We start from the raw sequence: 24577 nt of genomic DNA on the forward strand, positions 1-24577 counted from the left end.
ACACACTGCCAACACAGTACAAAGTATATCTGGATAGAAAAACACACACTATGGTTTGGCCTCCTCAGTCGCCAAGTCCTCAACATTATCGAAGCAGTGTGGGATCATCTCGACAGAAACCAGAATAACAGGCAGCCAACATCCAAAGAAGAGTTTTGATTGTCCTTCAAAAAGCCTGCAGAACTATTCCTGAAGACTGCTTAAAGAAATGCTAAGAAAACATCCCTAAAAAAGTTCAGCCTGTTGTGAAGAATAAAAGTATTGATATCAAATATTGACTTTGAAGTTCATTAGAAATTTCAAAACTTTTGGCTTATATAGTGTATTTCCATGTATGTTTGATCTCGTTTCAATAAATTACTCCACTTATTTTCCATTTCCCTAGTAAAGTATAATGAAATTAGTTTTTTTTCACCATACCGGATATTAATTATACGCAGTTCCTGTTCTGTGTTATCTGATTAGGAAATAATTCAGTATGATGAACACTTTTGCTTCAATTTGAATATCAGTTAACCAATAAAACCCTTAGAGATGCACCAATTTCTAGACAATCAAGAAATTGATTTACATGTAAAATAAAGAGATACATAAGTACAGTAAATGATACTGGGGTATACAGTAAGTGTAATTACAGATTAGCTTTACCATTAACAGAAGCTGAGCTATGGTGGAGTAGCCACATAGAGCCTTTAAAGGACACACTGTCTACCTAGCAATCCTTTCCCTTATATTCATACACTTAAAGTACTCTTTAAGGCAAAATTGAACAAATGGGACTTGGAGCTTCTGGGTTCCAGTGTTCTTCTACTGATCAACAGTGAGCACTGAAATAAAATCACTATATACAGATAATTAGATATCACTACTTATGGAAGATGAAATACACTGAGATTCGCTTCTTCAATGCATCTCTGTGAGGTTGAATCTTTCTTTATTGATTTGTCAAAAACATCCGAGGTCAAACTCTTAATTTCACCTTTGAAGAGATTACTCATATATATTCAAATAATATACATACATATACATGTTATAATCATGAATGAATGAATGAACACATTGATCCATGTGCATATTCAAAAACTGAAGCTGAAGTTATTTACGTTTTGCTTTCTGTTTTTGCTGTCATATGTGATCATATCTCAGCACAAATACGACCCAGTGAGGGAGGATGTGATTATTCCTGGTCTTTCTCTTCACCGTGTGTGATGACATGGACGAGGTTATTGTAGTCCAGGTTCCCTGCTACATCTGGAGGGAATGCCTGAAACATCTGCTCCATCTTTGGGTACGAAGTAAAAAAGAAAGGTTACAGAGCGTATCTGCATTTATAAAAACTCAAGGCTCAACTATCTGTTACATCGTCAGAGGTGGAGCACTAACCTCTTCAGCAGAGAATCTGTCAGCCTGGGTCGTCAGCATCTCTGTCACACTGTGGAGACGAGCAGCAATGATGAGCAAACGAGACGCAAATGTCACGAGTCGCTTAAGAACCAGACTATTACTCACAACTCTTTCTTTAGTGTTCCTTTTCCCTCAGGGTCAAAGACTTTAAAAGCATTAAGGATAGTCTCCTCTGGGTCAGCACCTGTAGATGAAAAGTGGCAGTTCTGCATTGAAGAAAAATGATTTCATTTTTTGAACGTCATATAACGGCATCTTCGTTTACCTTTTAGTTTCTCTCCAAACATGGTGAGAAAGACAGTGAAATTAATGGGCCCTGGTGCCTCCTTCAGCATGTCATCAATCTCTTCTTGTTTGACATTTAAACGGCCTGAAAAACATGGAATATATGGTGAAACAGAGGTTGCAATTAATGCTCATTTTTTTAAACTGATATATTATTTATTGAAAATAGTCCAATAAAGAGATTAAAACAAATCCACAAAAGCTCAACGGAACTATTAGATGGGTTGACCATGCCATCCAGCCCAAAATGACCAAAGAAGGAATTGGAAGGGGATGCAGTTGCTGGAAATTTGGAATAACAACAGTTTTCCAGCTTTGTATTAAAAAAAAATCTATTGAGATTTTTTTCAAGGCACATTCAACACTTGGTCCTTTAAATATATTCTAAAACCACTGGAACATTTAAACAAATGTAGAACATGAAGTCAGCAAGCTTGATGGATAGTACTCAATATAATACACAACATTTTCCAAAAATATTAAACAAAATTGAATCCCAGGTCGATAAAGACTAGAACAGATTTGTTGCAGTAAGTCAAGGTTCTTCTTATACAAAATAAAACCTAAATGAACAATAATAAAGAAAAATGAGGTATGGCTTTTGATAAAACTCTTTTGAATGACTCTATTTAATCAAAGTATTGGAATAGAAATGGAAAATGGAATAAATCACACAACAAACGTCGAGAATAACTAGCTCAGGAAATAGCTATCATTATATCCAGAGGACATAATATTGTTTATTGCAAAATGACTCAGTTGCAGGTTTAATACATTTAGTAGAAACAGTTGGAGATATTTCCAGGTATGCAGTAAATATGTTGACAGTAAACCCTAGGAAGGAAAACATATGTATTAAAATAAAAAAAACTTGGAAAGGTTTTGAGACTCTTTGAAATATGTGGAAGACCGGGAGTTTGTTGTGAACCATGTGTTATTTGAAAAGATACAAATATTCTTTTTAATGTAAATTTGATCATGTTTGTTTGCTGTGCTTTTCTTGTTTAGTTTGTGTTGTAATATGTTTAATAGGTTTGCTTGTTTATGTATAATATTAATAAGTCTTAGGTTGGGGGAAAAAGTCAGCTAATGATTAAACTCATGACTACTACAGCTCAATTTATCACTTATCTGTTTGTTCAGACGGTATTTTAAAAATGGCAATTAAACATCCCAGAACTCAAGGTGAGTTCTACTTGCTGAGACAATGAAATTCTTACATGTGAGAAGCTGGAACCCGAGAATGCCCAAGGTTTCTTTTGTTTTTTGCTGGACTTGTGTAATGTATTCATGTGAAACCATCACAACAGGAACGTGACACACAGTGAGTTTACCTAAAGCTGCAAAGGTGTCCCTGAGGTCGTTCTTGTCAATGAAGCCATCTCTGTTTTGGTCCATGATAGTGAACGCCTGCGGGAGTATACAGAGTGAGCAGACATCGCAGTGAGTAAACTGCTCAAATTCAATGTGAAAGAAAGCCTTTGGCAGAGTACCGACTTCTTTGAACTCCTGGATCTGGGCCTGTTCGAACATGGAGAACACATTGGAGCTGGCTCCCTCCGCTCTCTTCTTTGCTTTCTTGGGTGCCTGTGGGGGGTTTAACGATGACACTCTTAATTAGATCCAATAGCAATGACACACGATCATCACCTGGCTCTTCCGTACAGCCTTACTCATTATCGGTTTTACTGTCACACGTGGTAATGAGCCGACGATCAGCTCACTCTCACTAAGTGCGTGTGTCTTAGTGGGGGGGTATGCATCTATTGCACAAGAGGAAAGGTTTATACTGGGGGGCACACATTTCATTAGTGAGGATTACAAACACTGTCAGTTTGTTATGGAAATATTTATTCGAGCCTCCAGTTTTGGGAGCACACAGGGTAAGCCTAGGGAGGGTGTGGTCCACTGCCTGCACTCTCATAGTCCCAGGATCACATGAGGGATTATTCTATAGGGTGTATGTGATGACAGGAGAGTACACTGAGCCCTGTTTGATCAGAAATCCCTCAGAGGCAAGGATTATGTTGAGCTATTTACATGACTGCCAAGGAACTGTGAAAAACACTGTAAGGGGGATGCAGCGCAGTGACATCATGTTGCTCGGATTCAGGGTCCTCTCGACAGCTGCTGTCTAACCCTTGTTGTGGATTAGCTCTTGTATATCTCATGGAAGGGACCTCTGGCACTCAGATACATTTATTTAATTATTTATTTTGTTTTAAGAGGATTCATGTACTCGTGGGCAATGAGGCAGAGTTTGCTATTTCTTGCTGTTGCCCAATGCACATCACTGTTGGACCAGCGGAAACTTTATTGGGCCAAATATTACGCGAATAACCACTGACCTCTTCATAGCCTGCACCTGTTGCTCATGTTTCTCTGCTGTCTGCTCCGCACTCCCTTTGTTTTGCTCTTTCCAACCCGGTTGGCTGCTCTTCTAAGTCTCTTTTCTGTTTTTTTTGCTGCCTTTCTCTCACCTCTCTCCTCTTCATCCCTCCCATTTCCTCTCCTTAAATGTTGTGTGTGTTTTAAATGTCATTGCTCCATTTTATTGCAAACACGGAGGAAAAAGTTGCAAGTAAAAATTTTTTTTTTAAGGTCAAGACTTTCCTTACCGCCTCCTCCTTCTCCTCTCCGAGACAGTTAATTTGTTGTCATTTTGATGAAAATGTCTTCAAGTCGAGTATACAAATATCTCATCAATAGGACAACGGGAGCATTGTCCGATTGATTATTTAAAGGAAAAAAAGGCCTCACAACATATTGACATGGAGTACATTGGTGCGTTATCTGTTGTTTGAAAAGAGCAGACTTTGACGGACTGTTATACAGATATCGACAGTAAACACATTAATCACACAGCAGAAACAGACTGTCTCCTCACAGTCTGGTGCTTATTTTAAACAATGTTAAAGACAATAACAATGAGATCTGTATCCACTCACCATGTTTCAGTGTTAGCTGGATTTGGACCAAGCAGTATCCTTGCTGCTTTATGATGGAGCAGCCCCCAAAACAAGGGGCTGATATACTCACCCCTCTCCCATCTATAATGGCGCACACTTATGGGCTATAAATACTCCATGCCTTGTTTAGGCAGAGACACAGGTAAAGAGGTCTATTCTCTCACTGCCACCATTGTCTGAGTTCATGAGATTTAGGGATAATAGCCAAACACACATACCCCATTACTGAGCCCCCAGAATAACAACAGGACATAGCTCTGGCTCGGGAAGGACAGTTGTGTTTGTGACTGACAGTTGCACTTGATGGGATCCATCATCCAGCTGTCCTGTTACTGCTCCACAGAGACTGAGGGACAACCTCTGACTGGAGCCATTTCTTGGTAGCACAATAAACAGAACTGTTAGCTGAAGCTTTCTGAGCCCCAATAAGAGTTGATCATAAACAGTATGTCATGCTGTGGAAAATAGGCAACCTTGTTCATATCATGTGTTTTTTCAAAGCAGTGTTCAGTTTCTGTCCTGCGGCAGTGCTGGACATCCAGCAGTGAGACTGAGCTTCATTAGATAATTAACAAGGTAGTTGACACACTTAACACACCATACTGCAAAACACAGCGGTGTAAAGGTGAAGTTTCAGCGCTAACTGACAGCAGCTTAAGCGGATTTTATGTTGGCAGTTTGCTTCTGAGATACACCGGTGCTCTGGATCACGTCAGACTCGGGCCTTTGAGTATGTCTGCAAACTCCTCAAGTTCATACTGAGCTTGGAAAACTGCTTCCTGGTGCTCTGGTCCCACAACTTAGAACTCACCACAACACCACCTCTTTGGTATTTCTGAATTCATAATGAAAAATCATTTAGCTTCCATCTTTACCCATTTGATTTGATTTGACTCTGACGCTGAGCTCTTCCATCCCTAATCAATCACATTTGTATATTCTGCTCTTTTTTTAATCCCCTTTTATTGTTCATTACGTATCTTTTATTTTTCATATTTGATGAAAACTATCTATTATTTATATTACTAGCTTTGCTGTGAAAATAGAGACAAATGTGTCACCTTTTACTAATTTACAAAGACTCCTCTTTTATTTCTTTGACCAGTCATTTACCCAGTTTGTCCAGTAGATAGTGCTAGCAACCCACAACATTCAGCATCCAGGCTGAACTAGTATAGAAGGCATTTTGGACCAGTTTCTGGAGCATTTAAGAGCTTTCTTAGGGTGTCTCCATACATTTTATAGTAAAATTGTCCCCAGATAAAATCTACAATAACCAATCATGGATGGAAGTGACAGCATCTGACTGCTCACTGTGTGTTTATTTATGGCACACTTGTTTGTATCCAGCTAAACAGCTGGACAGTGTTTTTCCTGGTTTTCCTGACTTTTGTTAAAATGTCTAATGTCACAAACAGGAATTATTATTTATTTATTAATAAGTTATTGTAATTGTGGCTCAAATGGCACAGTGCTGTCCTCTTCCTGCTTTTTGCACCATTCTGAACCTGTAATAAATTCAGAGCAGACACCCACGACGTCTGTGAGGGTTTAGCGATTTTGGCCTTAGGCGAGTGATGGGACTGGGACATTGCATCATTTTCAGCAACACTGAATCTGTTTACTTTTGTTGTCTCACGCAATTTCAAAACCTTTAGTGTTCTGGTGTTTCAAAAGTTTTATCTGCAATCAAAGTGCCTCAAATAGGGTATTTAATTATGTTGATATAATTTCTATTCATGGACATTTTAGGATAATATCACATTTTCCAATGAATAAATCATCAAACCTTTGTGTGGTTGCTAATCACCCAACTGAGGTAAATTGCACATTTAATATAGTGCAGATGCATTGTGTGAACTCATATACTTCGTATGATAATCTCAAATAACAACATTAAAAAAAGAACTCCCAGGTATTAACAATGTTGTTCGCTTTCATGAGAATGCCAGCGGAAGGTTGCAACTAAAATGTAGCTGTAAAGTTATGATTTAGTCCAAGTGTTAGCTCTTATACCAAGTTAGCACAGTTAATAAGTCAGTTATGAATAATGGGCTGTATTTAACACTTGTTTATTTTACTGCATGCAACTACATTTCTTTCTTTCTTTTCTTTCTGCTCTCCTTTCTCTTCTCTTCCCTCATCCCAAAACTGCTTTTGGAGATGTCTGCCCCTCCCTGAGCCTCTTCCTGTTAAAAGGGAGTTTTTCCTTTTCACTGTCGCCAAGTGTTAGCTCACAGTCTAATTGTTTTCCCTCTAAAATTATAAGATCTTAAGAAGGTAATTGTTGAGAATTGGTACATTATAAACAAACCTGAATTGAATAGAATTATTTTTTCTTTAATAATTGGCTCATAATCACCTATTATTTTACAAAGGCCGCAACCTGGCAAAGAAATGGACTGGAATTTATATAGCACTTTAAAAAAAATCTTACTGACCACTCAAAGCTCTTCATACACACATTTATGCCAGGATTCATTCATGCACTATATGTAATTTAGGTATATCACACAGATTTTAGACCAGAAAATGACATTAGGCAACAGCATTAACTACTACACCACTGCATTGCCCTGAAAGGAGTCAGTATCACTGCATTTTAGAGATGAGCATTTGAACGTCCAACGATATGTACGTTTGCTGGACTGGTGATTCTAAGACTGGCCATGGGTGTGGATGTTAGCCCTGTGATGGAAACCCTATTCAGTGAGCACCATGATTCTCAACCAGTGACGGCTAGGATAGGCATTGTATAGGATAGGGTGAGGGGTTAAGAAAATGGTTAAATGCGTATTTAAATAAAACAGGCTACAGTTATAACCCTTAACCTTGCTTCTGCTGAGCACAGCCGAAGGTTCTCAGCAGCGTGCACGGGCCATCTTTCTGTTTTTCATCTCTCTATATAAATGGTAAAACACTGTTAACATATAGGTATTCTGATCACACTGATAAATGTTCGATTCATCTAAAATGAATCTCCAATGAATTATTATCAGAGTAGCTGCAGAAACGTGCATGAGACACTCTCCTCTTCCGACTGAGACTTAGGTGGAGCTTTTAATCCGTAATAAAATCACCAAACAAGCTCGGAGAAGCTGCTATCATTCATCAAAAAACCTGACACTTTATTAAATATACTGTCAGCATTTTCAAAGAAATGCCTCATTCAGCGACCTCATCAAAGCTATGATTTTATTGTTCCCATCTGTGCACACAGTCCTCATTTTAAGTAACTGTGGATTTCTTTTTAGATTAAGCTTTTACAGAAGAATGTATTAATTTGAATGAGGTGACGGGGGTTACTGGAAGAGGCCCGTAGTGCTTTGTTGATGATGGTGGTGAACGTGGGGTCAAGATTATATACAGAGCTGATTGAGGCTGTAAGATTGAGCAATTTTTCAAAAGGCTGAATTTGGATTTAGGGACCTTGACAGACACAGTCTCAGCAACTGGAGCCACATTTAAGTCCAGCTGGGTCCCTGCAGAGCCTGGGCTCTCTCTATATGTTCCTGGTGAGCCAGAACAGTGTTCCTGGCCGGCACTGGAAAATGTCTGCGATTGAAAACAATTTATTATATCTGCTGGCAGATAGAATTTCTCTAGCGTGAGCAGGCGATTGTGCACAGAGAAAACGTAAAAGATTCATCTAAGAATGTGGGTATGTACCAACTTTATGTCCTTACTTAGTGAAGTGTGCTTGATCAGAGGTGGGCTTCATTCTCACTCCTGTTGGCTTGGGGTTCACAGGGAGGACACATTGGGGTGGTGTCCTTTCCCCTGAAATTTGGAGCATCGTACACTTATTTTCCTTACACTTTCATGCTCCAATTTGTGCATTTTCTGCATTAGTTTATTTATGTAAAGAAAAACACAATCATCAGGCTGCAGCTCACACTTCAACCTATGCTGGGACCTCAGCGGCTTTCCATCTTGCTTTCAAATAATCATTCTCAGCTTTTCTCATTTAGTGGTATCCTTGCTAAGCTAGACACGGTCTTCTGTGCTTGTGCGCTTTCAGACATGAGAGTCAGGGTGTCTGATATCAGGCTACCTCTATGTCACTGATAAATTCATTCATTTTGATATATCAACCCCTCATTTTTAAGATCATGTACATATCATCTATGCTAATCAGGTTGAATGAAAACGATAAAGGCCCACAGCAGCATTTTATAATAAAGAAAAACAAACAAACAACTTTTCGAGACAATATATCAGATCATTGTTTTGCTCTGTCAGATACATCTGCTGTTGCCTGTATCTAAGGTGTCACAGAAGATGCTGCAGAGCTGCTGACTGAGACCACAACACTGTGTGTCTTTAAATATGTGTGTTTGCATGCGGTGGTTATAACTGTGTTTGAAGAATTGCATTAACTTATAATTCATTCTTGTATTTTGGGGGTTAAAAAACAGACACTTTTTGGGAGGCATTCCTTTTCTGAGTGACGTTCCCGTGGCTCTCTTCCTCAGTAACTCCTCTGCTACTTTCAGGTTTTGTTTTGTTTTTTCATTGCGGTGGGGGTGAAATGACACAGATATTGAAGTCTACACCTGTGCTCATTCCTTTGTTGAAGTGTGTGTCTCTGAGATTTATTTCTCTCCTCAAATGTAAATAAGAATAAATCACATATATATATATATATATATATATGTGTGTGTGTGTGTGTGTGTGTATATGTATATGTATGTATATATATATATATATATATATATGTGTGTGTGTGTGTGTGTGTGTATATATATATATATATATATATATATATATATATATATATATATATATATATGCATTCTAAATATGTCAAAATGACAACAGAAGACGATTCAACATCATCAAGCTGGGACCGCTGCTGGTTCTCAATGTATTCATTACGTTTTTCATATATCCTAATGAGTTATAAGAATCACAGTGTTTTCTATAGCTCAACTGTGAATGCTGGTTTTCTGATAACTACCTTCCTTCTTACATATGAATCCATCACTTTAGCCTCACCCTAGAGCCAGAAATAAAATGCAATAAGCAAAACTTTTAATAATTTCCCTTCTCTCTCCCCCTAAGGTGTTTGTCTGTGGCAGAGAAATATGTCATCGTCCCTGGAGGTGCTTAGATTATGACTCGAGAGAATTTAATTTTCTAACTGGGACTGATTTTTCATATAAGGGATATATGAGCGAGAAGCTACGTGGTGCAAACCATTTGGGTTTTACCTGTGCAAGAAAGCCCATCCGCACATAACCTTCCTTCTGACTCTGTGGTGTCAGCAGGGGGAGCACCTGACTCCAGTGTTGTAGCAGTACAGCAGCATCTCCAGACCAGAGGAATGAGTTATTTTAAGTAGACAAAGAGCACTCTATATATACTGCTATAGTCAGTTAGACAGTCGATTTTGTGACAGTTTAACTCTTTCCAGCATTCTGCTGTCAGTAATAGGAAACGAGCCAATTTCCTAAAATCCATCTTTATGTTTTTATAGTCTTACAGTGAGCGCGTTTACGTCCTAATTTGCTCCTCTTAATGTGAATGCACGATTAAACTCAATAGCCACCAAGTCATAGTGGCTCATTTCTATTCTATAGAAATTGATCCAGAAGAAAATCCAAATATGGTAAAATACTGTAAGTAGTAGATCATGTGGAATGTTTAATAACAAATGTGAGATTGAACTTTTGACAGTAACTGTCTGCCATCAGAAAGTGATTTAGGAAAATAGCGTAAAAACATGATTGAAATGTTCATCTTTGGGCACATTTTCCTTTAAATGTGGAGGAAGAGTTTCATAATGCGCAAGTTTGCTCTAATTTGCACGACAAGAAGGCGACATGCGGACTGATAAGTGGCATTCTAATAATAGTTGGACTACACGTATCGATAATGTAGCCCATTCTAATTTGCAGCTCTGCCTCTAATTAGTCAGTCCCATGTGCTCGTGTAATAAACACGCTAAAAAAAAGTAGGCTTGGCTAAATTCCCAGAACTCCACTAATCTGCACATCATCTCCTTTCCTTTTCCAGACACTATTGATCAAACTCGGGCTTTTTCGTCACTATTGATAACTTTGCCTAAGCGAAATCAAGTGCAATTGTCCAGTTAATGTCGGGGACAGAGGCACGGATACATTTTGTTCTTATTCTTTTTTTTTTCTTTTTCTTCTTTTTTTAAGACGTGGGCACTTTTCCAGAAAAAAAGAACAACTCTACTTTTTTTTTTTAATTCCTACTCCAACAAAAGACATGTTGGCAGACTTGTCAAACATACGTGCGGACTCTCGTGCTAAGTCTCTCCGTTACTTTTTTTAAAAAGTGGGACCGGTGATCGTAAACGTTGTTTAACGAGGGGGAATCCAGCCCACATATTTATTGCAGCCGCTGAAAAAAATCTCCTCAATATCCCCCAAGATGGCCGCCGATGTAGGATCGATGTTTCAATATTGGAAGAAATTTGATCTACGGCGGCTGCAGGTTAGTGCTATTCTCACCTTTCTCGCTTTATTTTTCAGCGGTATGCCTTGCTACTGTACTCCGGGGTGTGTTTGCTTGTTTTGGGCGGACGTGAAGCGAAAGGAAGCGCTGTTTGCATTGATAGTTATTAGAAATTGATCCCTCTCCTGCCTTTGTTCAGTTCAATCATTGATCAGCGGTGGAGCGACCGCGGAGCAGCACAGCCTTCTGTGCCACACCGATCTGGGATCAGCACCGCGGACAGCACTGATGTTTATGCATTAGCTTTTCTTCTTCTTCTTCTTTTTTTTTTTTTACTCATTATTGTCCGCGACGAGCACAGCCGTACTTACATGTACGGAAACTTTTAATGCGCCTCCGAATCGCTGTCCTTGGACGTAGGCTGTAACTTTTTCTCCCAGCTTAATGTTTTATGCGGTTTGTGTCGACGGTCGTTGCGTTGCTGCTGCACCTTTCAGCAGGCTACAGTGCATTTCTTTGAATTTTACATTTTCTGCTCCGAAGGATTTGCATGTCGGGAAGTTTTTAAGTGTGACGTGGAAAGTTAATTTAGTTATTTTGCTCGGACATTTTTATTATGATAAAATATTTAATGTGCGGACTAGTGTTTGGGCTGTATTGACACAGTAGACTACTGTTAGGCTACATTCACACAGCGTTTATTCGCGGTTCACAGACGACCTTTTTCTTTTTCTTTTAATTTTTAAAAAATTTTTTGGACTGTCATGTCGCTGGCACCAAAATGTTTGTGATTAATAGCGAGGAGAATGTGGCAGGTGAGCGGTTTGTTTGTATCACAGCCATAACATGTAGTCCCGTTAAATAGCATGTCAGCCTCCGTAGCCTTTGGCTACAGCTTGAGCCACTCAAACTCAAAGTTGGATTTATGAAGCACGGCGCTGACGGGCTCGTAGCTCGCTCCTGGTCCTGGAAGCAAACGTTGAAATAAGGTTGAGGAAAGCTAAACGCTGTTTTCAGTGTCCACTCCGCCCCCCACCCCTGCTCCTCTCCTCTCCCCCCTCTCTCTCTCCATCCTGAAGCCGCATAGGGCTGCTCGGCCGGGGGAAGCTGTGTAATTGTATTCCCCGCTAATGTTTGTAAATCAGCCTCGGCCGGCGCAAGGGCACCGTCTCTGCTGTTTGACTGATGTTCTGTAACATGAGAGATGACAGGGGCATGGCAGTCCGGCTCTGTCGGAAAAGCCTGCCGAGGAGCAGAAATCAGATCTTAGTGGCTCTCCGGTTGGTCGAGTGTTATTCCAGCTCCCGGCCGCTGGACACCTCTCACACATCCAGGCTGGGGATCCAGAGGGGCGAGGGAGCTATTGTTGTTGGCGGCTTCATGCAGCGTCCTCCCTGCTGGCTCTCACCATGTCACCACGGCACCAGATTTATACATGCAATATATATATATATTTATTATTATTAAATGCGTCTCAGTAGGCGAGGAGCTAAATGTAAAGTGCCCCTTAAGGATGCCCTCAGTCAGGAGTACTAATGTGGCGGTATATAATAAAAAATGGTAGCCCCCATTCGGTAACTGATGATAATAAGGCTTATAATAACCAGCTGTACAAGTTAAATTCATGGTACCTGTAGAAAAGTGTTAACTCATACTTGTTAATGAGGCACCCTTTGCTATAACGTAGTAAATCCCTTTCAGGACGTTTATTATCAGCTTATTAATAAATAACACCTCTAGTAGTGAATGCCTTGAAGGTAGATGGCATTTGAACTATAAGTATGTGGTGCATATTATAAACAATAAGCCAATCAGGTGGAAACAGGTCATTGTGTGCAAAGGCAGAAATACAGGTGTGTTAGACTGCAACTAAGCTGAGATCCATATGTTGCTACCTGTCTTGTATTTTAGTACCTGTGATAGGTGCACATTCACTTTCACTCATTAGAGTGTTAAAACTCATTGCACGCATGCATGTGATGAAAGTTGTGGCCGTGTTGAAAATTAATCTTTTCTTCTTCTATTCGTTTTTTTTAACCCCGAAACCTTTAATATTTTTCCACAAATTTGATCACATTATCCTGCAGAAAGCAGCTCCGGTAATGTAAAATCATTACAGCCGTTTCGCCATCTATTCCCATATAGAACCCGAGTTTTTGCTCTAGCAGAGTACAACTGCAAGCTATTTATTTGAACAGTTCACACTGGAACATTTATTTTCTCATTACAAGTTATTATATCAGTAAACCGAGTGTGCGTTTTTTTTTTTTTTTTTTTTCAGTGTTTGTGCAGTGGATTTGTGCCTCTTGAGTTGCACAGGATGAATAATTCACCTGCAGGCTGATGAAAACAGGGCAGGGAAAGTGCGAAGTGCTGAGGTGGAGTGACCTTGGTTCCTGCTGGCTGCAGGTCACCCGGCCGTTGCTGTGGTAATCATTCACACCAGCCAGATGGCATTTCCGTGGGCGAGCATGAAAAGGACGGGTCAGGGTCTGTCCTGCCAGGTCCTGCCAGGCTCAGAAGCAACTCTGGGCCAGTGTGGTACCTGAGGAGTAAGAGAGTGTTTTTGGATGGTCTGGCGATGAGAAGCTGTGGTGAAACCAGGTGGAAATGCAGCTTGATTACAGTCACGGTTTGTTTAGTTATCACACATAATGTTACCTTTAATTGCCCTTTGAGAAGTCGGAGAAAAGGCTATCGTCAAAGCAGACTTAAAAGGCCAATTAGATTTTCCTTCAGCAAACTTGGGCTCTGTGCCTTTACTACCAGTCACTGTAATCCCTCTGTTGAGCTTTTTTTTTTTTTTTTTAGTAATGTCGCAACGCTGTGCTCATATGGTGAAATAATACTCTGCTTATTTGTTACCGTTTCTCAGCGTTGTTTCCAAAGTCTCTTGCATGAATTGAAGAGGCAGCGGGGTTTTAGATCAGGAACAAAAGCTTGTGATTGTACTACATTTAGCATGACTCAGTTGCTCTGGTGTCAGCTCTAATCCACACACAGAGACAACAGTATTGCCAAACAGTGAAATTGCTTTGCAGCCTGTGAGCCTGGCTGCCTCCGCTGCCAGCCTGCTCTGTGTGCTGTTTGCCAGTAGCTCCTCCACACACACACACACACACGCACGCACGCACGCACGCACGCACGCACGCACACACACACACACACACACACACCCTGCAATCTCAAATTGGCTGTGAAAATCGGTCTCTGTCTCCCTTTCATTCATGCTTTCATATATTTGTTTGCAGATATTGTTAATGTCACATGCGTCACCATAATCTCATTGTAGTGGAGAGTAAGTCCAGAGCGCCTCAGATCTTGTTTTATTTATCATAATGGCTGTATCATTTTATTCACATACCGCGATTGATGTAAAAGGATTTGAAGCTGACCTCCACGGTGGCTGCTAAAAGTGCTCATTAGCTCATTTTTCAAGACTTGTCTTTCAAATCTTTGCAAGATTAAGTGCAAATGTAAAAGCCAGCTCACTTGTGCTCGCCTCTCATATAAACATTTCTTAACGCGGTTTTGTTATTCCCACTTCTGTAAATCGATGGGTGGGGCATGCCTGTCACGGTCCTCGGTATCCTTCAGCTTGCCCCTCTCTTCCTTTTGACAGTGACAACAAAGCAAATAAGAAAGAAGGGGAGCTTTTACACGACTATCTGGGGCAAATTGAGATGTGAAATCCAAGAGCCATAACCCCCGGTACATAAAACGGAGAGGAACATTAGAGAGCGAGAGGAGTGAAACAGACTTCAGCATTAAGCTGTTTAACCTCTCTGTGTAGCATTAGTGGTAGAGACTTCAAAGCAGATGCTTCAGCGTTGGAAGCAGAATGACAAATGGGTTTAGAGACAGCTACGGTGAGCATTCTCACAGGAAGACTAGGCCTGTCATTAATGTCAGCTTAATCACTTTGACCTTCCTTCAAGTAGATTTCCATACCTATCCAATCATTTTTGCCTTGCTTGGGCTCCTGTTTGCAGACTGTTTCTCTTTTTCTTGGTTGATAAGCCCTGGTGTGATGATGTTACTGTTTATGTAAACTTGAGATGTCCTGAAAGCTGTAAAATGAAAGGTTTGGATAATACCAGCTACAAACATAGTACCGTTCTCAAATAGCTCCTCCACGGAAATAAAGTGTTGTTGATTGTGATGTCCTTCGCAGTCTTTATAGCTTTGAGGAGAAAAATGACATCTGCAATCTATCTCTACTATTTTATGCCTCATAGTTTATCTCTGTCTTTTGGAAATCACGCATTTCATCATCCGTACGAAAGCGTTTAGTAGCAATGCGGTAGCGAAGCCTCCAGCCACTACTGGCAGCACTGAGTGCGTCGCTGCTCACAGCACTTAAGCAAGAAAAGAGATACTATGAAATTAATGATTCTTGTAGTCTAAACCATTCCAGTACTGATGCTAGCATGCTGTATGTATGTTAGTAGCATCAGTTTTTTTTCAATATGCCAGAAAATATTTCATATGTGCTGTTTATGCTCCATCCATCCATCCATCCATCCATCCATCCATCCATCCATCCATCCATTCGCTTCCGCTTATCCTTTTTCAGGGTCATTGGGGGGGGGGGGGGCTGGAGCCCATCCCAGCTGTGTGTGTCTTAGGGCGAGAGGCAGGGTCCCTGGACAGGTTGCCAGTGTGTTGCAGGGCTAACACATGGACACAGACATCCATTCACACTCACATTCACTCCTGCATTCACACCTATGAGCAGTTTAGAGTCTCCAATTATGCTACAATCACAGGGAAAACAGTGGTTGAACACTGCAGCACAACCAGAATTATCGCGACCATAGCCAATGAACTTGTGATTTTTCTGTCTTTGAAATGCTTTGAAGATGGGAACCAGGTCTGTGAACACTTGCAGTCAGTTCCCATCTTGGCTGTTAAAATGGCACTAAGCGGCATTACGAAGGAGTCGGTCTATTAGTTTGCAATTGAATTGGGTAAAAAAAATTTCTGGTGCAGGTAGAGTCTCTCTCGTGTCTTTTTTTGCACTTTTAGTAGTATTATGGCAGGTGTCAACCAGTGTTAAGGTGTACTACTTCCATTATGATGGTTATTGTTAACACTGGTCCCAGTATGTCATATGTAATGCTTTTGTTTTTGCATTTTCCAGCGTGCAAGTCAGCGTGCCTTCCTGGCTATTCTGGCCCACAATCCTTTGTGGTGAATGTGACGAAGTCATATATCCCAGTTGCATGTTTGCAGTCTTGTGAAACTTTCAACATGGAATAATAATTAGCTGGCTCCGGACTTCAAGTAGTCACAGACATAGATGACTTAAAAGTTCTATGTTTAAATAAACAGGCTCATTAATGCTAGTCTGTGTACACAGAGCTGTTCACAACCATTTAGTAACCAAATTAGTTGTCAGTCATATATAGTTTTACTGAAAAAAAAGACACACATTAAATTTTTTCATTGTTTTAATCTGATTGGTATTTCTTGCTTTCTCTGGCTGGACATGTTATTCGTGGTGAAGACGTCCACATCCGTGTGTCTGTGGTCGTGTTTTTGGTGCCATACTTTGACCAGTTTTGGAGATGATTTGTCTGTTTCAGGCGTGTTTGCTGGGAGTCATTTGTGAGGGCAGCTGCAGTACTGAAAGTAAAGAAGCGTTTTAAATAATGGATCTGAGGTTGCTCTGCTGGACAAACTATGTAATGACACTATTGTTAAATGACTTGTGCCAGATGTTTTTTTTTGCCTCAACCTCGCTTAGAGGATTGTGACAAATTTTATGAGGCGCCGCGCTCAGCGACTGAAATGCTGTGTGATGCAGAACTGTAGTATGGAGGTATGGTGGTCTAAGGTTGGGCTTAGAAAACACAATATTTCCCTGAGTGATTTGTAATTTTTTTAATGTATTTTTTATTGGAAGTATTTTCTACCAAAGAAAGGTTTGCTTTTATTCACTCAGGTTTTGAGTCTCTGATTCTTCCCTATCTCCAAGAATAGATACCACTAGAGGTAAGTGAGAAAGTGTGTGCGTGTGCACATGCGAGTGTGCGTGTGTGTTATGTGAGTAGACCCTTTTCAGTCACAGCAACAGAAATTGACATACCTCGCACATGATTTCATAGCACTGATCCCAAATTACTGTGGCTAATGACTACTAAGATTTTTTTCCATTTACCTGTGTTGTAATTTGCTACCTTCTTGAAGTTATGCATATTAGTTGTTTTCTCTCGTGTGGTATTGTGGGTAAAAACATAAAAAAACCCCACAGTACTTCCAATGTTTCAACAAGAACACCCCCTTGGTAGTTGACAGTGCTTCATAGCAAGAGACGCCAGATTTTTCATAGCAGTGTGTTCTTCATACTGCTGCCCCTAGGCTGGAGCAATTGTTTTGCAGGAGTAAATAACCAGCTTTAACAAAACTTCAGGGACACATTAGTGTGCTGGAGGATGGCTCCATGGCGGTAGGGCAGCCTCTTCTTCGCTCGCAGTGAGGCAGGCGGAAGCATCGCGAGGAGAGAGCTAATGGCTCATCGGCATTGGTATAAAGCTGTGTCCTCTCCCTGCTGACAGCCAGTCCCCTGCCCAGTAAGTCCATATTGAGCTGCGTTTCTCCACCGCGGCCTTGGCTTTATTTGTTTTGACTGTCTGACGCCACTGCAGACGTATTGAGCAGCAGTCCTTTCTTGTTCATTTTACTAGGCTTACAATGAATCCTGTTGCCCTCTCTCTCTCGCTCTCTCTGTGTCTCCATCTCTCTAAATAACGTGCCTCAGCTGTATTTGGGAGGGTTTCAGTTGCTGTAGTTTATTCCCCTATTGTCCATTTTGTCCTTCATGAAGGAAGAAAAAACACATTTTTGTTTTGTTTTTTAACCCTCCAAATGTGCAGCTGCCAGGTTTTCTGTGTTCTGATGCTGGTTGTCTGGTAACGTGGGTTTGCGTGGTGTGAAGGGTGCCCCTGAGCTCGGCGCGCACTCATGAGATCAATGCTTCACTAACCTTCTCCAGGTTGTCTTCGGGGATCTCAGCCACTCTCATTATGTGCCAGTGCTCAGAGTGTGTTTACCAGACTGGAGGAATACTAGTCTTACGCATGCCACCGATTTGTAAGGCCCATTTGTCCTCATTTAAGTGGGAAGAGAGAAGAACCACGAAAGACAGTCTTTTGAGTATTAAAGCAGCATTTGTTATTACTAAGCAGATGTGCTCTTATTTATCAAAATAACACAAAAGGTGTGTTATAGCAAAAGCAGATGGATCGGGCTTGTTGTGTTAGCCGGTCTCGTCTTTGTGCAGCTGCTACCCCCACACAGTTAATTACTCCCTTATTCATCTCCAACAATGGGAGGGGATGGAATAAATCTGAGCCGCGCACTCTGCCCGCTTCTTCCACCAGGAAGGTGCAGACCGGGACCCTAAAGCGAGCGAGCGGCTTCAAGAGGTACAGTTTATCATTTTTAATGGAGAGGAACAGGAAGTGGAGACGTGAAGCTCGGCTCTTGATTTATACGTCGCCTCAGTCGGGGGAGAGAAAAGAGCAGGTCTGCCTCCCTGTCCACACCTCTGGTTTGCTTCCACCAGAGTCATACCCCTGTGGTGTTCTCTGCTCCTCTTCAGCACCGCCAAAATACACTTGCACTTTGTCCGAGCCACTCTGGAGAAATGGGTAAACAGTGGGAGAATTTGCTTCACCTAACCATAAGATTGTTGGGAAAGGAGATTGCCCTTCTTTTCTTTTTTTTAATCACAAGTTATTAATATCGGCAATTATACAGGTTAACAAATGCATTTTTTTTTCTGGCGTGTGGGAGCTACCCAGAAATCACTTTCAATCTTTCCGCTGCTTCCTGCCTCTCACTTTCTCAAGCTTTGTTGTTCCCTGAAAAGCCCAGTGATGTCATGCTTCCATTGTCACCTGTTCATTTACTTTCGTGGAGGAGAGCATCGGGGTATTGATTAGGGTTTGCAACTGTGTTAGCAGCTCTGCCGGTGTGTAATATAGGCCTTGAGGCTATTCTGTCTTTCCCTTCAGTCTCACGAGTGCTTTCCAGACCTTGTAATCTTAATTAAATATGCAACTTTTGATCGCAACAGGGTCACTATTTTTGAATTTAAATGTGGTCACCCCCCCCCCACACGCACACACACCTCCTCGTCTGAGAATAAAGGCAGACATTTTGAATATTAATGACAAAAAATAGAGGAAAGAACAAAGAAGTGAATTGAGACTCGCTTTTTTCAATTTCCCTTGTTAGCCTCCTGCTGCATTCCCCCTATAGTTTTTTTTCCTCTTTTTTTTTCCAGATGAATTTTATGATATTTTCCTCCTACCCCTCACTCCCCCCACACTCTATCGTTCTCCCTCTTTCTCGCTCTCTCACTTCTCGGCAGTTTTCCCCAGACAGGTTCCACAGTGTTTTAGAGGGGATGGATTTAATTGCTCTGTGGGGATTGGTTGGCTGTGCCGGGCTCGGCTGTTTAATTAGTGTACCCTGCCGGAATTGGTTTAATGCTTCATGATCTTGAAATTGTCTGATTGTTCAGCCCTCTGGGGACTCTCACTGCCTACTTAGGCCAGCAGGTTTAGCTAAACATTGCTCCAGGCTTTTGCTGTATGCGGCAGGAGGAGCAGTATGCCTGAGGAACTGGAATGTGGCTAAGGTGGTGGTGGAGGAGGGACAAATCAGAGGACATGCATGTGAAGTGGACAGTCTTCTCATTCTCCTTCACTGCAGGAGGTCTGCACAGACCTCACAGGAATTTATATCTTTACATTACTTTCATCTCCGCTTGACACTCTATGGAAATCATCCAATTGACTATTAATGCAGTACCAATATTTAGACTGCAATTCAGGCTTTCTGTATGATAAGCATATGATTTTTAGCTCTGGCCAAGCAAAATAATTGCTTTGCTCCTCTGTTTGCGCTCACAGTTTCTTGAAGAAGCTTTTTTTCTGCATGCTTTGGCAAGATTGTTTTAATGCAAGCCATTCTCTGCTGCGACAAGTCCATCAGGATCATCTCACATGGGTCTCTGAGTTATGTGCTTGGTCACCTTGAGTGAGGGGAGATGGTGGGAAATTACATTTGTGCAAATGGGCGCGGAGTGTGTCTGTGTCCCCTCGGTAGCCTTCTGCAGGATGCCCTTGGTTTGGCACAATCATGGCAGCGATGTTGACCTCAACAGTAATAGCGCTTGGCATCCTGAATAAGGGAAGAGCTTCTGCTGTGTGGCCATACAGTCAGGTACATATAGTACCCACTGAAGGCTAAACTCATTGCGCTTCATCAGACTGATCGAGCCCACTCACTCAAAGAACTCAACCTTGAAGTGTATAAATCTCTAGTGGATGATAATAAGAATACCTTCCTCTGCCTCTCTGCCTGGACTTCATAATGTGTTTGTCCTCACAGTGAATGATGACTGAGTGCAAAAATGATTACTGTTTGTCTGAGAGCTTCCTCTATTAGGAATCTCCAGGTAGACGCCACACGGATCATATACTCGGCAGTTGTTGACTGGATCCTCCACGCTGCACCCAGGGGGTAATATCTTTCATTGGTCCTGCGTTTATTTTTTTTTTTACATCTTCCGAGGCATCGAGCGGATGCATACGATCACCACGGTGATGGAGCACATGGCAGCTGAGATGCTCCCAAATGAGTCGCACCCTGAGCGTCATCCCCTTTTCTCTCTGGGGGAGATGCCCTGATTACAGAGTGACTTTGTGTTAGAGTTGAGGGGCCTCTCCAGCTGTTGGCATTGTTTGTGCAATGATGATAAGGGTTAGCGAGTAATCAGAGTTGGGTTGTGCTGACAGTTGTTTGATCTCTCTGTTATGAACGTTGTTCAGCTACGTCTGTACATTTTATCCATTTGTGATAAATGCTACTCTTCATGCTTCCTTTTCATTTAGCACTAAATAACAGGAGGACTACCAGAACATAACATGAAGCCGAGTCATATCAGCGGGATTGGAGATATTCATTGTTCTCTGTTATTTTTAAAGGGACACCCTCAAGTCAATTGCGGATCATGGCCAAAGTCAACAACGCCGCTCCTTCATAAATAAGCCTCAAGACTTAATATTGCAGTGCTGGTTCTCCTTCAAAGATAAAAATATTATTGCATCCCACCCCCATTCCCCGCTGCCTTTTGGGCAGGGTGTGAGTCCAGCGTCCGTCTAGACGTGCGGCATCATTAACCTGCCGCGACCTCGGCCTCTGATGAATTCACTCTCACATCCCCTGAAGCCTAGCGTTAGCAGGCCTACTTGCATCCACTGGGAACTGGGGCTTCTCCAGGCTGGCCATTAGAGCCACTAGCCTCTACTGTCAGGCATTAATAGGCCAAGTGGCCGGAGCTTCTCTCAGACTGCTGAATAATTCAGACCGTCTGGTCCCTGTCTGGTCCCGGGGCGCAGGGGGAGGTGAAGTGGGGATCAGGGTGCACGGGGCTGCATGGAGGTGCACGGGTTAATAACAGGTCTCCCTCCCTGTGTCAGCAGCTGCTCAATCCCCCCCCTCTGCAACCCCCTCAACAAAAGCACCTAACCCCACCCCACGTATGAAGGAAACCTATTCAGTTGATTAGATTTTTCAAAATGGATCAATTTTTAATCAGTGGAGCATCTGACTATGGTCAATAGCATTGTCGCTGGGAAGACAGTTGTTGGACAGCCGTCTTTATTTACAGGAATGTTTGTTTTTTACACTATGTAGATGGGAAGGCAGGAAATGGCTTAGGCAGATCATTGCACCACTGCAGTCCTGGGCCTGTCCAGACAGAGGCCTGTAACAACAGCAACAACCAACATCCAGTGCTCTCTGATCAGACTCTTTGGAAGATCACATCGAATATGAATTCACATCAGAGCAGAAAGGTGGATTAGTCTAGTATCTTTTCCTGTGTGAAACATGGGTCTGTCCAAAGAGACATCTCTTACACATTTACATCTGCCTAAGTAGTGAGTAGGAGTGAAGAGCCAACAAACTAGCTGTAATACTGCCATCAAAATTTCATTGGGCTGTGGGGAGACCCTAACATGTTAAATAATGAGGAGCCCATAAACTTAATGTTCAGAACCTCTCTGCAACTGCTGACGATGTCTAGTTATGACTCGATATGTAGGGGGGGGCAGATGGTGCAATATCTAATCGAATCAATAGTGTTCTCTGCTGACTGGATTAAATCAGTTAATCAAAGTTTAAATAATTATAAGCATAGTATGATTTTGTATGTACAGCCGTGTGCAAGTTCTAGACTAATCCATGGTCACAGAAGCTAAAAGACTGAGCAGGTGATGTGGCGTAGAAGGACAAAAGAAGACAGAAGGTAGTGATGGGAGAGGGAGGAAAACGCAAAACAAAGACGAAAATTCTAGCTACAAGGATAAAAAGACAATAGACTAAAATCAGAGGGAACATATTCTCTTCACAGTTCTAAACACTGACTGTAGGTAGAGTAAGCAGTGGAGTGGGTGGCTGGACAAAAACAGTAAGATTCCTAGGACGTAGCTCGGCAAGCAGTGACTAAATTCCATTTACAAAGGCTGACATTGAGGTTTGTCAGGTTGTTTTTTTCTATAGAAGAACTGCATTGTGCATATATACAAACAGATATAAATGCTATTTACAGATTGACAGACACAGAAGGTGAAATATCTTTCTGCTTTTACATGATAACATGGCACTGTGCCACGTGCACAGTAGTTTCACAACATACTGGCATCATTGCGTGTCGAATCGGTGGTATTATGAGATACTGACATAACGTGGCATACGCTGGCATGATATTATCCTCTAATTTGTATCACAGTGTAATGACATGGGCATCACTGCAGTGACCCTTTGGCGTAATGATATCACACTCACATAATGACTTACCGCTGTACTGACATAATGACATTTTGGCTTATTTACATATTTGTATATTGAGCATATCGTGACATAATGACATTTTGACATATTGACCATATCATGATGTAATGATGTTGCTGTCATTGCACTGGCCTCCACAGGGATCTGGGTCCCACTGCTTTGCTGGCATATTGACTGTGATATATGACATAAGGACACACCGAATGGCATATTGACTTATTCAAAATATTGGCAAATGGCACTGGCATGACTTGGTGACATGCCTGCCTTATTACCAAGATGGTGTTAGTGTGGCTTGTTGGCATTATGGCAATGCAACACTGGCACATAGTTGTATAAGTACACATTGACATACGGTTGCTTAAAACCAGCGCTCTGATGCTTCCTTGCGTCGTAATATTTGTGCACCACCATGCAGCCCTGAATTGCCAGGCTGTTCCTTAATGTCAGCGTAGAAATAGGGCTGTGCGATATGACCAAAATCTCATACCCCGATATAAGAATTCTATCGTCCCAATAACGACATAAATCACAAAAATGTAACATTTTCTGTAAATTATGTGAATCTCGGGCAGCTCGACTTGCGGGAAGTGTTTCCAGCTGCGCGTCATGTAGCTGGAGTGTTTTAACAGATGCATGAAACGATACATTTTTAGACATAAGTTGTAAAGGCCGCCGTTTTCTTTGTGAGTATTTATTACACGGCGTGCTGCGGGGAAAAGCCTGTTCTAACGTTTGAGTCTAAGTTTTATTTTTTTAGCACCTGGCGGCTCTTTTTTACTTCTCATCTGTAAATAATCTGCTCTTTCACGTGATTCAGTTTATTTTGAAAAGTCTCAACAGGATCTTGAGCTTTATTGTGAAATGTTTATGTGGAACATAAGCGGACACGCGATGGTGTTACCGTCCTTGTTGCTAATGACAGCACATAAAAACAGGCGCTTGTCCATCCTTAGTGTGGTTATATTAAATATAAGAGAAAGAGAGAACTTTAATACATTAATATAGCCACTACAGTAACCATCAAAACGATGAGAAAATATTGCCGTAAACAGTTTATTTTGCGACACCACGAAACAAACAATAGCATAAAATGAAACGATAGACGTTTTTATATCGTCATCCGATATATATCGTTATATCGAACAGCCCTACGTAGAAATGTTTCTGACTTTATATATTTTTAATGGAGAGCAGAACCAAGAGTAACCTGACGTTTCTACATTACCCTGCCCTGGATATAATCAACTTGGGTTACAGTTACTTGTTACAGCTTTATTTTTGCTTTATATTTTTGATGCTCCAGTTTCCATTCGATGGATGAAACACTCGGGATAACAAGAGTCCTAATCAGATGGTGTAACTAGTGAGAAAGGCTCTTGCAGAGCTTAGACTTGACATAAACCCCCCTGTCCTCCATCTAATCTTCCCTCTTAAACATCAAACTTATGCAAAAAGAAGCAATGCTCTCTGTAAGAAGTACTTATTTTTTGCTCACTAATGAAAATGTTTTGAATCTCTTTGGTGCGCCGCCAATGGCGTTGTTTTCCTTCTTTGCTCTCTGATTATAGAACTGTATAAACTGGGCGAGATTTTGAATTCTTAGTTGATTGCATGCCTGT

At 41.3% G+C, this 24577-nt stretch overlaps 2 protein-coding genes across 5 annotated transcripts in view; one reads left to right on the forward strand and one right to left on the reverse strand.

Moving 5' to 3' along the window:
* Positions 1–927: 927 nt before the first annotated feature.
* myl2b (myosin, light chain 2b, regulatory, cardiac, slow) lies at positions 928–4836 on the reverse strand. The gene is made up of 7 exons (XM_080893306.1): positions 4638–4836; positions 3187–3276; positions 3024–3099; positions 1670–1774; positions 1510–1588; positions 1384–1432; positions 928–1282 (listed from the first exon to the last, which is right to left on the reverse strand). The coding sequence occupies exons 1-7, from the start codon at positions 4638–4640 to the stop codon at positions 1178–1180; spliced, it is 507 nt and encodes a 168-aa protein (XP_080749432.1). The 5' UTR covers positions 4641–4836; the 3' UTR covers positions 928–1177.
* A 6033-nt stretch (positions 4837–10869) lies between these two features.
* The window catches only part of cux2b (cut-like homeobox 2b), a gene marked incomplete at its 5' end in the record, with an annotated part of 104844 nt that continues 91136 nt past the window's right edge, over positions 10870–24577 (forward strand). Inside the window, 2 exons of one of the 4 annotated variants that reach the window (XM_080895199.1) lie at positions 11082–11123; positions 17032–17081. Coding sequence is in view for 3 of the 4 variants with exons in the window: in XM_080895195.1 (XP_080751321.1) it covers positions 11061–11123 (63 nt within the window). Of the gene's footprint in view, positions 11124–11513; positions 11900–17031; positions 17082–24577 lie in introns of those variants that run through there. The other 3 variants (XM_080895195.1, XM_080895197.1, XM_080895198.1) reach the window with 3 other exon arrangements.

Source organism: Rhamphochromis sp. 'chilingali' (genome assembly GCF_963969265.1).
Source record: "Rhamphochromis sp. 'chilingali' genome assembly, chromosome: 10".
Taxonomy (NCBI): domain Eukaryota; kingdom Metazoa; phylum Chordata; class Actinopteri; order Cichliformes; family Cichlidae; genus Rhamphochromis; species Rhamphochromis sp. 'chilingali'.

Bases quoted from the DNA above. Each gene is read 5' to 3' on its own strand.
- myl2b (XM_080893306.1), bottom strand. The intron at 1,775-3,023 runs GTAAACTCACTG...CATGTTTTTCAG, and splicing joins GGACACCTTTGCAGCTTTAG to GCCGTTTAAATGTCAAACAA. The intron at 1,589-1,669 runs GTAAACGAAGAT...TTTCATCTACAG, and splicing joins GTTTGGAGAGAAACTAAAAG to GTGCTGACCCAGAGGAGACT.